At 45.9% G+C, this 13918-nt stretch overlaps 1 protein-coding gene across 1 annotated transcript in view; it reads right to left on the reverse strand.

Annotated features, from left to right (window-relative positions):
• The window catches only part of itga10 (integrin, alpha 10), a 134819-nt gene that overhangs the window by 72453 nt on the left and 48448 nt on the right, over nucleotides 1–13918 (reverse strand). The window contains exons 5-7 of the mRNA XM_084336733.1: nucleotides 8341–8455; nucleotides 7954–8081; nucleotides 6078–6226 (exon numbers count right to left, since the gene is read on the reverse strand). Of these exons, the coding sequence (XP_084192859.1) occupies nucleotides 6078–6226; nucleotides 7954–8081; nucleotides 8341–8455 (392 nt within the window). The remainder of the gene's footprint in view (nucleotides 1–6077; nucleotides 6227–7953; nucleotides 8082–8340; nucleotides 8456–13918) is intronic.

Below are 13918 nucleotides of genomic sequence, written 5' to 3' on the forward strand. Positions count from 1 at the left end.
TCTTCATGCTCTACTCTGTGTGCTCTACTCTGTGTACTCTACTCTGTGTGTTCTACTCTGTGTACTCTACTCTGTGTGCTCTACTCTGTGTGCTCTACTCTGTGTGCTCTACTCTTCATGCTCTACTCTGTGTGCTCTACTCTTCATGCTCTACTCTGTGTGCTCTACTCTTCATGCTCTACTCTGTGTGCTCTACTCTTCATGCTCTACTCTGTGTACTCTACTCTGTGTGCTCTACTCTGTGTGCTCTACTCTGTGTGCTCTACTCTTCATGCTCTACTCTTCATGCTCTACTCTGTGTGCTCTACTCTGTGTGCTCTACTCTGTGTGCTCTACTCTTCATGCTCTACTCTGTGTGCTCTACTCTGTGTGCTCTACTCTTCATGCTCTACTCTGTGTGCTCTACTCTGTGTGCTCTACTCTTCATGCTCTACTCTGTGTGCTCTACTCTGTGTGCTCTACTCTTCATGCTCTACTCTGTGTGCTCTACTCTTCATGCTCTACTCTGTGTGCTCTACTCTGTGTACTCTACTCTGTGTGCTCTACTCTGTGTGTTCTACTCTGTGTGCTCTACTCTGTGTGCTCTACTCTGTGTGCTTTTCTATGTGTGCTCTACTCTGTGTGCTCTACTCTGTGTGCTCTACTCTTCATGCTCTACTCTGTGTGCTCTACTCTGTGTACTCTACTCTGTGTGCTCTACTCTGTGTGCTCTACTCTGTGTGCTCTACTCTTCATGCTCTACTCTGTGTGCTCTACTCTGTGTGCTCTACTCTGTGTGCTCTACTCTGTGTGCTCTACTCTTCATGATCTACTCTGTGTGCTCTACTCTGTGTGCTCTACTCTGTGTGCTCTACTCTGTGTGCTCTACTCTTCATGCTCTACTCTGTGTGCTCTACTCTGTGTACTCTACTCTGTGTGCTCTACTCTTCATGCTCTACTCTGTGTGCTCTACTCTGTGTGCTCTACTCTTCATGCTCTACTCTGTGTGCTCTACTCTGTGTGCTCTACTCTTCATGCTCTACTCTGTGTGCTCTACTCTGTGTGCTCTACTCTTCATGCTCTACTCTGTGTGCTCTACTCTGTGTGCTCTACTCTTCATGCTCTACTCTGTGTGCTCTACTCTGTGTGCTCTACTCTTCATGCTCTACTCTGTGTGCTCTACTCTGTGTGTTCTACTCTGTGTGCTTTTCTCTGTGTGCTCTACTCTGTGTGCTCTACTCTGTGTGCTCTACTCTTCATGCTCTACTCTGTGTGCTCTACTCTTCATGCTCTACTCTGTGTGCTCTACTCTGTGTGCTCTACTCTTCATGCTCTACTCTGTGTGCTCTACTCTGTGTGCTTTTCTCTGTGTGCTCTACTCTGTGTGCTCTACTCTGTGTGCTCTACTCTGTGTGCTCTACTCTGTGTGCTCTACTCTGTGTGCTTTTCTCTGTGTGCTCTACTCTTCATGCTCTACTCTGTGTGCTCTACTCTGTGTGCTCTACTCTGTGTGCTCTGTGCTCTACTCTGTGTGCTCTACTCTGTGTGCTTTTCTCTGTGTGCTCTACTCTGTGTGCTCTACTCTGTGTGCTCTACTCTGTGTGCTCTACTCTGTGTGCTTTTCTCTGTGTGCTCTACTCTGTGTGCTCTACTCTGTGTGCTCTACTCTGTGTGCTCTACTCTGTGTGCTCTACTCTGTGTGCTTTTCTCTTCATGCTCTACTCTGTGTGCTCTACTCTTCATGCTCTACTCTGTGTGCTCTGTGCTCTACTCTGTGTGCTCTACTCTGTGTGCTTTTCTCTTCATGCTCTACTCTGTGTGCTCTACTCTTCATGCTCTACTCTGTGTGCTCTGTGCTCTACTCTGTGTGCTCTACTCTGTGTGCTTTTCTCTTCATGCTCTACTCTGTGTGCTCTACTCTGTGTGCTCTACTCTGTGTGCTCTACTCTGTGTGCTTTTCTCTGTGTGCTCTACTCTGTGTGCTCTACTCTGTGTGCTCTACTCTGTGTGCTCTACTCTGTGTGCTCTACTCTGTGTACTCTACTCTGTGTACTCTACTATGTGTGCTCTACTCTGTGTGCTCTACTCTGTGTGCTCTACTCTGTGTGCTTTTCTCTGTGTGCTCTACTATGTGTGCTCTACTATGTGTGCTCTACTCTGTGTGCTCTACTATGTGTACATACATGTCTCTCTATGCATGCATGTGTGCAGCAAAGTGCGTATTTGTACAGCTGTATAGGGGCAGTTGGCTGACCAGCCTGGTTAGGGTTGTGCCACACCTGCAGCAATGCTGACCCAGCAGAACAGCTCAGCTAACCCTGCTGTTATTCCAAACCCCACCACATGCCAGCTAGACTATCTGTTCATCTGTGTGTGTGTGTGTGTGTGTGTGTGTGTGTGTGTGTGTGTGTGTGTGTGTGTGTCTGTCTGTCTGTGTGTGTGTGTGTGTGTGTGTGTGTGTGTGTGTGTATGTGTGTGTGTGTGTGTTTGAGATAAAGAAAAGAGAAGAGAGAGAGAGAGAGAGAGAGAGAGAGAGAGAGAGAGAGAGAGAGAGAGAGAGAGAGAGAGAGAGAGAGAGAGAGAGCGAAAAGAAAGAGCGAGAGAGAGAGAGAGTGTGCGTGTGAGTGAGTGTGTTTGGTGGGTGGGTGTATATATTGGGTTGGGTCATTCACACTAGTTAAAACGCTGCAGTTAAGATTGTCGCTGCGATAAACAGAAAACTAGAGGGGACTGAAATCAGACACAAACACAACCCAAGTATCTGATGACCAGCAGCATCGTCATGACGTGTTGACGTGTTTGTGGGTGTGGGTGTGTGGGTCTGTGTTTCACGCTAGCTAAAACGATATAGTCAAGGTTGTAGTCGTGATAAACAGCCAACCTGACGGACCTAACACATGAAACATCCAAGTATTCAATGACCAGGCTTATCATCACAGACATGAGGTGGAGAAAAGGTTGAGACAGTGTGTGTGAAAAGTGAGACAGTGTGTGTGTGTGTGTGTGTGTGTGTGTGTGTGTGTGTGTGTGTGTGTGTGTGTGTGTGTGAAAAGGGGGAGACAGTGTGTGTGTGTGTGTGTGTGTGTGTGTGTGTGTGTGTGTGTGTGTGTGTAGGTGTGTGTGTGTGTGTGTGTGTGTGTGTGTGTGTGTGTGAGTGTAGGTGTGTGTGTGTGTGTGTGTGTGTGTGTGTGTGTGTGTGTGTGTGTGTGGTGTGTGTGTGTGTGTGTGTGTGTGTGTGTGTGTGTAGGTGTGTGTGTGTGTGTGTGCGTGCGTGTGTGTGTGTGTGTGTGTGTGTGTGTGTGTGTGTGTGTGAAAAGGTGATATTGATGTCTGGTTTTCGCATCACTGCCTTTTTAATGCAGCAGTTTCACCTTTTACTGGCTTCATTTTCACTGCTTTTCAAACTACCCTTTAAAGTGTTCCCTCTTAAAAGACCCAAACATTTACCTTCAAATGTAGTGGAAAACAGGAACTCTCCAATTACCTTTGTGTGTGACTATGTGACTGTGTGACTGTGTGTGTGTGTGTGTGTGTGTGTGTGTGTGTGTGTGTGTGTGTGTGTGTGTGTGTGTGTGACCACAAGTGGGACCGGGGTGTGGTACTGTAGGTGTGGTACTGTAGGTGTGGTACTGTAGGTGTGGTACTGTAGGTGTGGTACTGTAGGTGTGGTACTGTAGGTGTGGTACTGTAGGTGTGGTACTGTAGGTGTGGTACTGTAGGTGTGGTACTGCAGGTGTGGTACTGCAGGTGTGGTACTGTAGGTGTGGTACTGTAGGTGTGGTACTGTAGGTGTGGTACTGTAGGTGTGGTACTGTAGGTGTGGTACTGTAGGTGTGGTACTGTAGGTGTGGTACTGTAGGTGTGGTACTGTAGGTGTGGTACTGTAGGTGTGGTACTGTAGGCTTACATGGGGCATGTGTCTAATAAGGCAACATTTTCATTTAGAAAAGAAAAAGGGTATTTTTAAGACTTAGAGGCTTGCAGCTAGCGAGTGACCCTCATCCGGTTTAAGTGTTTCTCTAAGCTTGGGTTACCAGTCTGACCCCCCCCCCCCCCCACCACCACCACCACCACCACCACCATTATATTTATACCAAGAAAAGTCATGGGAGCAACGATAAGATGTTCAAATGTTATTCTCTATAAGAGAAGTCTTTATTTGTCATGCAGATTACCACACACATGCGAGATGGGCGACGTGCAGGAACACACATGCAATGAAACAAACATGCAAACTCCACACAGAAAGGCCTGGGACTGGAGATACCCCCCCCGACCTGGATACCTGGCAACACGGCAACCTGGTCCCCAAGCGGGAATCGAACCCAGGACCTTCTAGCGGTGAGGTTACAGTGTTAACCACTACACCACCGTGCCATGTTCGTTGGTCAGTGTACTGGTGAATATTATCGTCTCTCATAGCCAGAGACAAGAGACAAGAGTGTGTCCTGGCCACCTAATTCATGATCTCATACCACTGAATACCTCTGATAGAGATTCATTGGGAAATACCCAAGGCAGTTTTCCACGGATAAGAACACATTTTCTGGTTTGGACCTGCTAACACTACTATGACATGAAGTTAATTTGGATGTATCGTAATATGCTCGTTTAGATGTTTAGATATGCTCACCAGCACCCCCATGTGACCACGTATGTTAAACACCACGGTCTTATCCATTCAGCCACCTGAAAAGGATCCAATTCAGCTGGTGAAGTGGAAAGTATTTAACTTGTGAGTTTACACCGAGGGGCTGCCATGGCCCATGGCAAGGTTACAACCCTGTTACACAGTCCTTGCGACATACTAGCGTCATGTCCAAGGGGTGTACTTGTACATCAAGCTGCCTCACGCTACGGAAACAGGAGATAGGCTCCTGCCCCATGTGCCGTTACGGCTCGAGAACCATTGGTTCTCAAAGGCAAACAAAACACTGGGCTCAACCATATTATCCGGGTCACGGCACCACTTGTAACAGTGATCACTAGTAGGTACTAGCAGGCACTTCGCCCCCAGCACCTGTCCACCGACAGCCACAAACCGCAAACCAGCACCACGTGACCATGTATGTTAAATAAGATAAGATAAGTTAAGATAAGACATTCCTTTATTGATCCCCTTGGGGAAGTTCAGGCGTTATAGCAGCATGGGGGAGGGGAGGAGAGGATGTACAGGTATGGGCATGGTAATAGTAGAATACATAAATATAGGCTTTGGATAAAAGCGTCATCTAAATGACTAAATGTGCATTTATATAGGCAATACAATTCTAGTAAAGATAAAAATAAGCAGTGTAAACAATATAATTAACTGAATATAAATGGTAAATAAAATGGTACATTTGTTCCTCACATTTTACCCATTCACTCACACATTCACACACTGATGACAGAGGAACCATGCAAGGTGCCAACCTGCTCGTTGGGAGCAGTTAGGGGTTAAGTGTCTTGCTCAAGGACACTTCGACGTGCTGCCTGGGAGGAGCAGGAAACTAACCGGAATCCTCTGGATTACCAGACGACTGCTCTACCTCCGAGCCACTATCGCAAGTAAACAGTGTAATCAAAGTGTAATCAAAGGTGCAGATGAGCGTCTATATGTCCTATCAGTTATATCAGTTATATCCACTTGATTATCTTGTTTTCATGATTGTGGGAAGCCAAAATCACAATTGAAATTGAAACTCGATTAATCGCCCAGCCCTAGGGCATAGTTCTTGATATGTCAATCCCAAACGCTCTCAGTACCTCATGGATAAGACCTTGATCACTGTGCCATCCTCTTTAGCACCCCATAGTGGACAAAGACGAAGAGCTCCATTCGGGTTAACATATTATGACACCAGGACATCCTGTTATAGCAGCAGCTCCCATAGTGACATATTGCCTTTATAAGTGGATAGGTGCCCCTGTGATCACCTAATCATATGTGTTACCTATGTCCGAACACGTCACACCAAGATGTTTGTTTATGTTTTCAAAAGTCATAAGGACATGTCTTATATTGGTGAGGGGAAAGTGTAATAACAGATTTGCATCCGCTGTTGTGTATATTTTTAAATATATGAATTATTCAGTTCAATGACTGACAGGCCTACCAGCCCATGTGGATGGCGTATGCAGTGCGTGTCTCCCGCCCCTCCTGTCTGCTGATGTTCTTGGCGGCCTCCACCACGTCCTGTGTGGTCTGGTAGTCCTTCAGCGACCACTCGTGGACTGCTACCTCGCCGTACTGCAATATACCCACCTGAGCGCACAGAGAGAGAGAGAGAGAGAGAGAGAGAGAGAGAGAGAGAGAGAGAGAGAGAGAGAGAGAGAGAGAGAGAGAGAGAGAGAGAGAGAGAGAGAGAGAGAGAGAGAGAAGAAAGAGCACAAGTGAGATAGACAGTTACACTGTACAACTTCGTTCCCTTCAGGCTAGTATAGCTTTACTATGCGATATATCGACTGGAGTTTATGGAGTGGTGCAGCACAACAAAGGTGTTCTCAATGGAAAATATATTTTGGGTTAGTGAAACACAGGAGGCCCAGTGATTTTGGGGGAGGACTATCTTTTTAACTACCAACCCTGTGCCCTTAGCAAACCGTGCGTTCAGGGAATTTCGGAATCCATTCAAAAACCAGAGGAATTTCCTTTTCACCTCACATTGCCTGCTGTCCCTAACCACCCCCCCCCCTCCAAAGCCTCACACACTTGTTGTTGTTAAAGCCAGACTGTTAGCGTTACCTCTCTGCTACTGCTGAGGCCCAGCTCTCTCCATGCTAGCATAATTCAACTCATCTGTTGTTGCGGTCTTAGTTGACTAAAGACCGTTTGGTTTTTAAATCAAATAGTCATGCTGAATGAGTTATTTCTTCAGAAATGATCAGTACTATCACAGTAATGTTCGCACCAATGTTTTGGTCTGAAGAGCGAGACAATGCTGTTGGAAAACATTTCCATCCTCCCTCTCTCCTCTCCTACTCTCTCCTCTCCTCCACATACTCTCTATCCTTTCCTCCTGTTCTCTGATCTCCCCTACCTCCTCTCTCTCCTCTCCTACTCTCTCTCCTCTCCTCCTCCTTTCCCCACTCTCTCCTCCTCTCCCTACTCTCTCTCCTCTCCTCCTACTCACTCCTCATCCTACTCTCTCTCCTCTACTCCTCTCCTCCTCCCCTATTTTCCTCTTCTCTCTCCTCCTCCTCTCTCTTCTCCTCCTCCTCCTCTCTCTTCTCCTCCTCCTCCCTCTCCCCTCCTCTCTCTCCTCTCCTACTCTCTCTTTCCTCTTCTCCTCCTCGTCTTTTCTTCTCTCCTCCTCCCCTGTCCCATCTCATCTTCCTCTCTCTCTCCTCTCCTACTCTCTTTCCTCTTCTCCTCCTCCTCCTCCTCTCCCCCTCTCTCTCGTCTCTTCCTCATTTCTCTCCTATCCTCCTCCCTCCTCTCTCCACAACCCCAGCGTTGTCCCTTGCTCATATTTGCCAAACTGGTTGTGTGTGTGTGTTGCTGTGAGCAGTACATGCAGCATTCTGGGCAGCATTGTGCGGTTTCTGGGGTCGGAGCTGGAACATCAACACTCAAAACTCAAAGGCACAAGATTCCAGCACTAATTTAAATATTCACACACTTACAGGCAAGGCACACACACACACACACACACACACACACACACACACACACACACACACACACACACACACACACACACACACACACACACACACACACACACACACACACACACACACACACACACACACACACACACACACACACACATACACATGCACTTGCTGACACATGCAAGCACAAACAATGGAACCACAATAGAAATACACCTTAGGTTTTTCTTTGTTATCCTGACTTTTATGTATGAACGTACTGCGCTGAAAGAGCTGGTGTTTTTACTTTTATTTTTAAATTAATTCAATCAATCAATCAATCAATCAATCAATCAATCAATCAATCAATCAATCAATCAATCTCCAGTAGCTCACCTGCATCTGCTCTGGGCTGATGTGGAACTTGCTGAGTATGTTGACGAGGAAGTTCTGTACTTCATACCAGGGATAGATACTGTTGGAGCCGTCCAGCACTATCACTATATCCATGTAGGTGGAGCATCCTGAGACACACACACACACACACACACACACACACAGTCACACACACACACACACACACACACACACACACACACACACACACACACACACACACACACACACACACACACACACACACACACACACACACACACACACACAGTATTACATGATATATTAGCCTGCTTGATACATTACATGATATATTAGCCTGCTGATACATTACATGTTATATTAGCCTAGTCCCTAGTGTGTGTGTGTGTGTGTGTGTGTAGTTACTTTGCGCTGTGGGAGCGATGGTCTCTTTAGGTTCCATGTCATCGCTGACTGATGCACAGATCCCAGTGCTGAAGACTGATGTCCCGCACTCCTGAGACCACAGTGGAGCACAGGCCTGCAACACACACACACACACACACACACACACACACACACACACACACACACACACACACACACACACACACACACACACACACACACACACACACACACACACACACACACACACACACACACACACACACACACACATCAGGTTAACATCACACGTGTCTGGATGCCTCTATCAAAGACAGACCTTTAGGTGTATTTTACTGTGGTCACTGGGCTTAAACACGCACGCACGCACGCACGCACGCACACACACACACACACACACACACACACACACACACACACACACACACACACACACACACACACACACACACACACACACACACACACACACACACACACACACACACACACACACACACACACACACACACACACACACACACACACACACACACACACACACACACACACACACACACACACACACACACACACACACACACACACACACACAAACACACACATCCCTGCGTGACCCCACATGTAACTGGAGAAGTGACTGTATGAAGACAGGAGACCAAGTCACCAGAGAGGCAGAATAAGTCATGGAAAAGCTACAATAGTCCTGTGGTTTAGAACTTTATGAACAGAAAGAGAAAGAGAGGGAGAGAAGGATAGAGAGAGAAGAGAGAGAGAGAGAAGGATAGAGAGAGAGAATGATAGAGAGAGAAGGGAGAGAGAGAGAGAAGGATAGAGCGAGAAGAGAGAGATAAGGAGAGAGGGGGAGATCATATTAACAATTTCACTACCACACTACAAAGAGTTAACCCTTTGACTACCACACTACAGAGGGTTGACCCTTTCACTACCATACTACAGAAGGTTAACCCTTTCACTACCACACTACAGAAGATTAACCCTTTCACTACAACACTACAGAAGGTTAACTGGCTGTAGTGTGGTAGGGAAAGGTTAACCTTCTGTAGAGTGTTAGTGAAAGGGTTCATTAAAGAGAGTGAAAAGAGTGAAACATGGATAATAATAATAACTTTATTTGTATAGCACTTTTCATACAGAGGTTGCAGTTCAAAGTGCTTCACAACAGTAAAAAATACAGGCATAAGCGAGCATAAAAAGATAGACAGGTAGAATCACAGTGTTTCACATTAGGATCTAGCATCCCAATAGGCTCTCCGCTTACAGTTTTCAGTAACACAAATAGTAAAAATAGTTTAAAATGATTCAGTTTAAAAATAGTAAAATAAAAATAAAATAAAATAAAATAAAATAAAAATTATAAAATAGAACGGACATAAAAAATACAGGCATGAGCGAGCATAGCAAGATATGGCAAGTGACAACAATGCATAAAGTTTACAGACAATCCATGCTGATTGATCTGCCATAAGCAAGTGAAAGTTTACAGACAATCCATGCTGATTGATCTGCCATAAGCAAGTGAAGATTACAGTCTGTTCTAACAAACCAAACTGCCATGTATTAAAGTTTACAGACAATCCATGCTGATTGATCTGCCATAAGCATAAGATTACAGTCTGTTCTAACAAACCAAACTGCTACAGCCAGGACACAGTTAACCTGGTTCTACTAACAGCCAGGACACAGTTAACCTGGTTCTACTACAGCCAGGACACAGTTAACCTGGTTCTACAACAGCCAGGACACAGTTAACAGAAGCCGGTTGTTTCCGGCTTCAACATGGACGGTCGCATTTTACGTAGCTCCCGTAACCAACGCAACAGCCAACGCAACAGAGCAACAACAAAAAAGTACTTTGCGCATTTTCTACTTTCCCTCCTGTGGATTATGGATTTGTACCTGAATTCACAACTCAAGCAGCAACTCCAGACAGAAGTGGAGGGTAGCGAAAACGTAAATCAACAGTCCCATTGCGACTTCTACTTGTTAACGGGCACGGAGAGGAAACATCCAGCCTTCGGAGCCACGGCGATCCACGCAGTACTTACTGCAAATCCGGAACGAAAGAAATTACCCCCGGCAGGCAAGTGTAATAAGAGATCAATGTTTTTATTATATCTGCTCATGTCGGGTGACATACATCAGAACCCTGGTCCCGTAATGACACGGAACCAGAGACTACAGCAAGAAGCGATGGAGGTTCCCATCGCGACCAACAGCATCAACAACGCAACCTGTGGCTACATCCACAGCGCGGGCGGCGAAGCTCCCCCAATGACGCCACAGCAGACGAGCACACGTGAGGCAGTGACGAGAGGAGGTGAACCGAGGGTCGAAACCATGACGACCATCTCGACGCGGGATGTAAACATCTCGACGCCCGATAGCCGGCTAGCTAGCAGAGCTAACAACGAAAACAACCAGGAACGAGTCCTTTGTTGTTCCAGCACGGCGCGGGACCCGACCCCCCCCTCCCCCCTTCTTTGTTGTTCCAGCACGGCGCGGGACCCAACCCCCCCCTCCCCCCTTCCCACCCACAACAACACAGAGGAACAGATCACAAACGGACAATACTTCGAACCTGCCAACATCAATGAAATAACCAACGCCAATGGACTGAACATTTTTCACATTAACATTAACAGCTTAAAAAACAAATTGGATGAAATCAAACAAATATTCATAAATGGTAAGGCAAACATACTGTGCTTCTCAGAAACTAAGCTCGACGATTCTGTAAAAGATCCAGAGATAGAGATTGAGAACTACTCAATAATCAGGAATGATAGGAACAAACATGGAGGTGGTGTCTGTATGTACATACACAAGGACACCAAATTCATCAACAGAAATGACCTGAATCATAAATCAATTGAAACTGTATGGGTGGAAATCCTATTCGAAAGGGCGAAATCCCTACTGGTTGGCACAGTCTACAGGCCGCCAGATCATAGTGGCTTTTATGATACAATGGATGGGTGTTTAGCTGGAGTTGAGGATGTGAGGATGTAGACAAAATTCTTATTGGAGACTGGAACACGGATATGCAACGAAAAGATGCACCCGTCTTCAAGGCCTTCAGTAGGTTTTGTGATCTGCATGGCCTCAGCCAGCTAATCACCCAACCCACACGTGTATGTGAATCAACTCAGACTACCATTGACCTCATTCTGACCTCCGACAAGTCCAAGATCTCAAATAAAGGGGTTATAGCATGTGGGTTAAGTGATCATTATATGATATTCTGTACCCGAAAAAAACTAAAACAAAAGGCTGGCTGCCACAAAACAGTCACATCTAGAGACCTCAAAACCTACTCTAGCGAGGCCTTCAACCTTGAACTGGAGAGTCTGGACTGGTCAGATGAACTCAATGGTACACTGGTTGACGAAACATGGCTTGGTTTCAAAACCAAATTCTCAGCAATACTAAACGACATGGCCCCCCTAAGAACCACCAGGGTAAAAAATCGCGCTGAGCCGTGGATGCACTCCGAAATACTGGCCGCTATGAAAACCAGAGACAAAAAATGCTCTGAGTTTCGTAAAAGTCAGTCAAAGCTTACTAAAAGCACGAGCAGTGAACTCCAAGCCCACGTGACTGAACTCAAACTAGAAAGAAACAGACTAAGAAACGACGTAAACTCCATGATCAAAACTGCAAAAAAGAATTTCATCAATGACAAAACTGAGGAAAACAAAAACAAACCACGTGAACTTTGGAAATTACTCAATAATCAACTAGGATGCAGTAAAAAACTTAAAACCAGATTCTCAAACATAAACATAAAAACTGACAACACGCTCATCACAGACAAGCTGGATGTAGCCAATTACTTAAACATTTTCTTCACAAACATAGCCACAACACTGGTAAACAAACTACCCTCCCACTCAGGGCTTTATGGGGTAGAACACATAGTAGCTTACTACAAAAACCTAGGGGTCCGCAAGGACGACTTCAAGCTGGAAATGGTAACAACAGATGAGGTACTCAATAAACTGAGCGCCCTCCAACCTAACAAGGCCACTGGCCATGACAACATCCCCTCCAAATTCCTCAGAGACTCAGCAGCCGCCATCACACCAATCATCACACACATAATAAACCTCTCCATAAAACAGGGACACGTCCCCAAGGACTTCAAAATTGCGAGGGTGACCCCTCTGCACAAAAAGGGCAGCAAATTAGACCCAGGCAACTACCGCCCTGTTTCTATTCTCACCTCCATCTCGAAAGTCATGGAAAAAATAGTCTACGAACAGGTCGAAAAGTACCTAGCGGAAAAAAATCTAATCTACGAACTCCAATCTGGCTTCAGAACATCCCACTCCACTGACACATGCCTTCTCTATTTGAATGACCACATCAAACAAGAGGTGGACGCAGGCAAATACTGCGGCATGGTCATGCTGGACCTACAAAAGGCCTTTGACACGGTCAATCACTCCATTCTGATTGACAAGCTAAAAGCAATTGGTTTTGATAGTCTATCAGTGAGCTGGATGCAATCCTACCTTGAGGGGAGGGAACAGATGGTGGAGGTAAACGGTACCCTATCCCCCCCCCTCACAGTGAGCTGTGGTGTTCCACAAGGAAGCATACTAGGACCGCTACTGTTCCTAATTTATGCAAATGACATGTCGTCAGCTTGTGACTGCAACTTGTTCCTGTTTGCGGACGACTCAGCCCTGCTGGTCTCTGACAAGAACAAGTTACAGGTTGAAAAAACCCTCAGCTCGGAACTAGGCAGAATCTGCATATGGCTCGCTGATAACAAACTATCATTACACATGGGCAAAACAGAGTCCATTCTCTTCGGTTCAAATAACAAACTCAGCAAGACCGACGGCTTCTCAGTTACAGTGGGTGACAATATTGTCACAAGGAAAGATGAAATTACCTACCTGGGGTCCATCCTAGAGGCTAATCTCTCCTGTGACAAAATGGCATCCAATGTAATAAAAAAAGTCAACCAACGAACTCGATTCTTGTACCGGATCTCCTCTCTGGTAAACAAGAACACCCTGAAGACTCTGGCAGGAGCACTCATTCAGGGGTACTACGACTATGCTTGCACCTCATGGTACCAAAGCACCTCAAAGGCGCTAAAAACAAAATTACAAACATCTCAAAACAAACTGGTCAGACTACTGCTTGACCTTACTCCTAGAACCCACCTCACCCCTGCCCACTTCGACAACCTAGGATGGCTTAGAGTAGACGACAGAGTACAACAACTTGCAATGGGCCTGGTCTACAAGATACACTACACGACCAAGGTACCCATGTACATGTCAAAATACTTCCCAAAGGTCAGTGAATACCACGATCACAACACCAGAGGGAGCTCCACAAATCATGTTAAACCCAGATTCGGCTCAAATAAGGGACTAAACACGTTTCGCAATTATGCCACATCAATGTGGAACGCCCTACCCAAAGCTGTAAAGGAATGTGGATCACTACCCACTTTCAAAACCTCTCTCAAGGGACACCTACGGGAGACTGCAATTCAACACTGGCCCCTGTAAATATCCTAACCCAATCATTCCAACCCCCTCCAATGTACAGT

This window comes from Notolepis coatsorum, assembly GCF_963971535.1.
Source record: "Notolepis coatsorum genome assembly, chromosome: 19".
NCBI classification, from domain to species: domain Eukaryota; kingdom Metazoa; phylum Chordata; class Actinopteri; order Aulopiformes; family Paralepididae; genus Notolepis; species Notolepis coatsorum.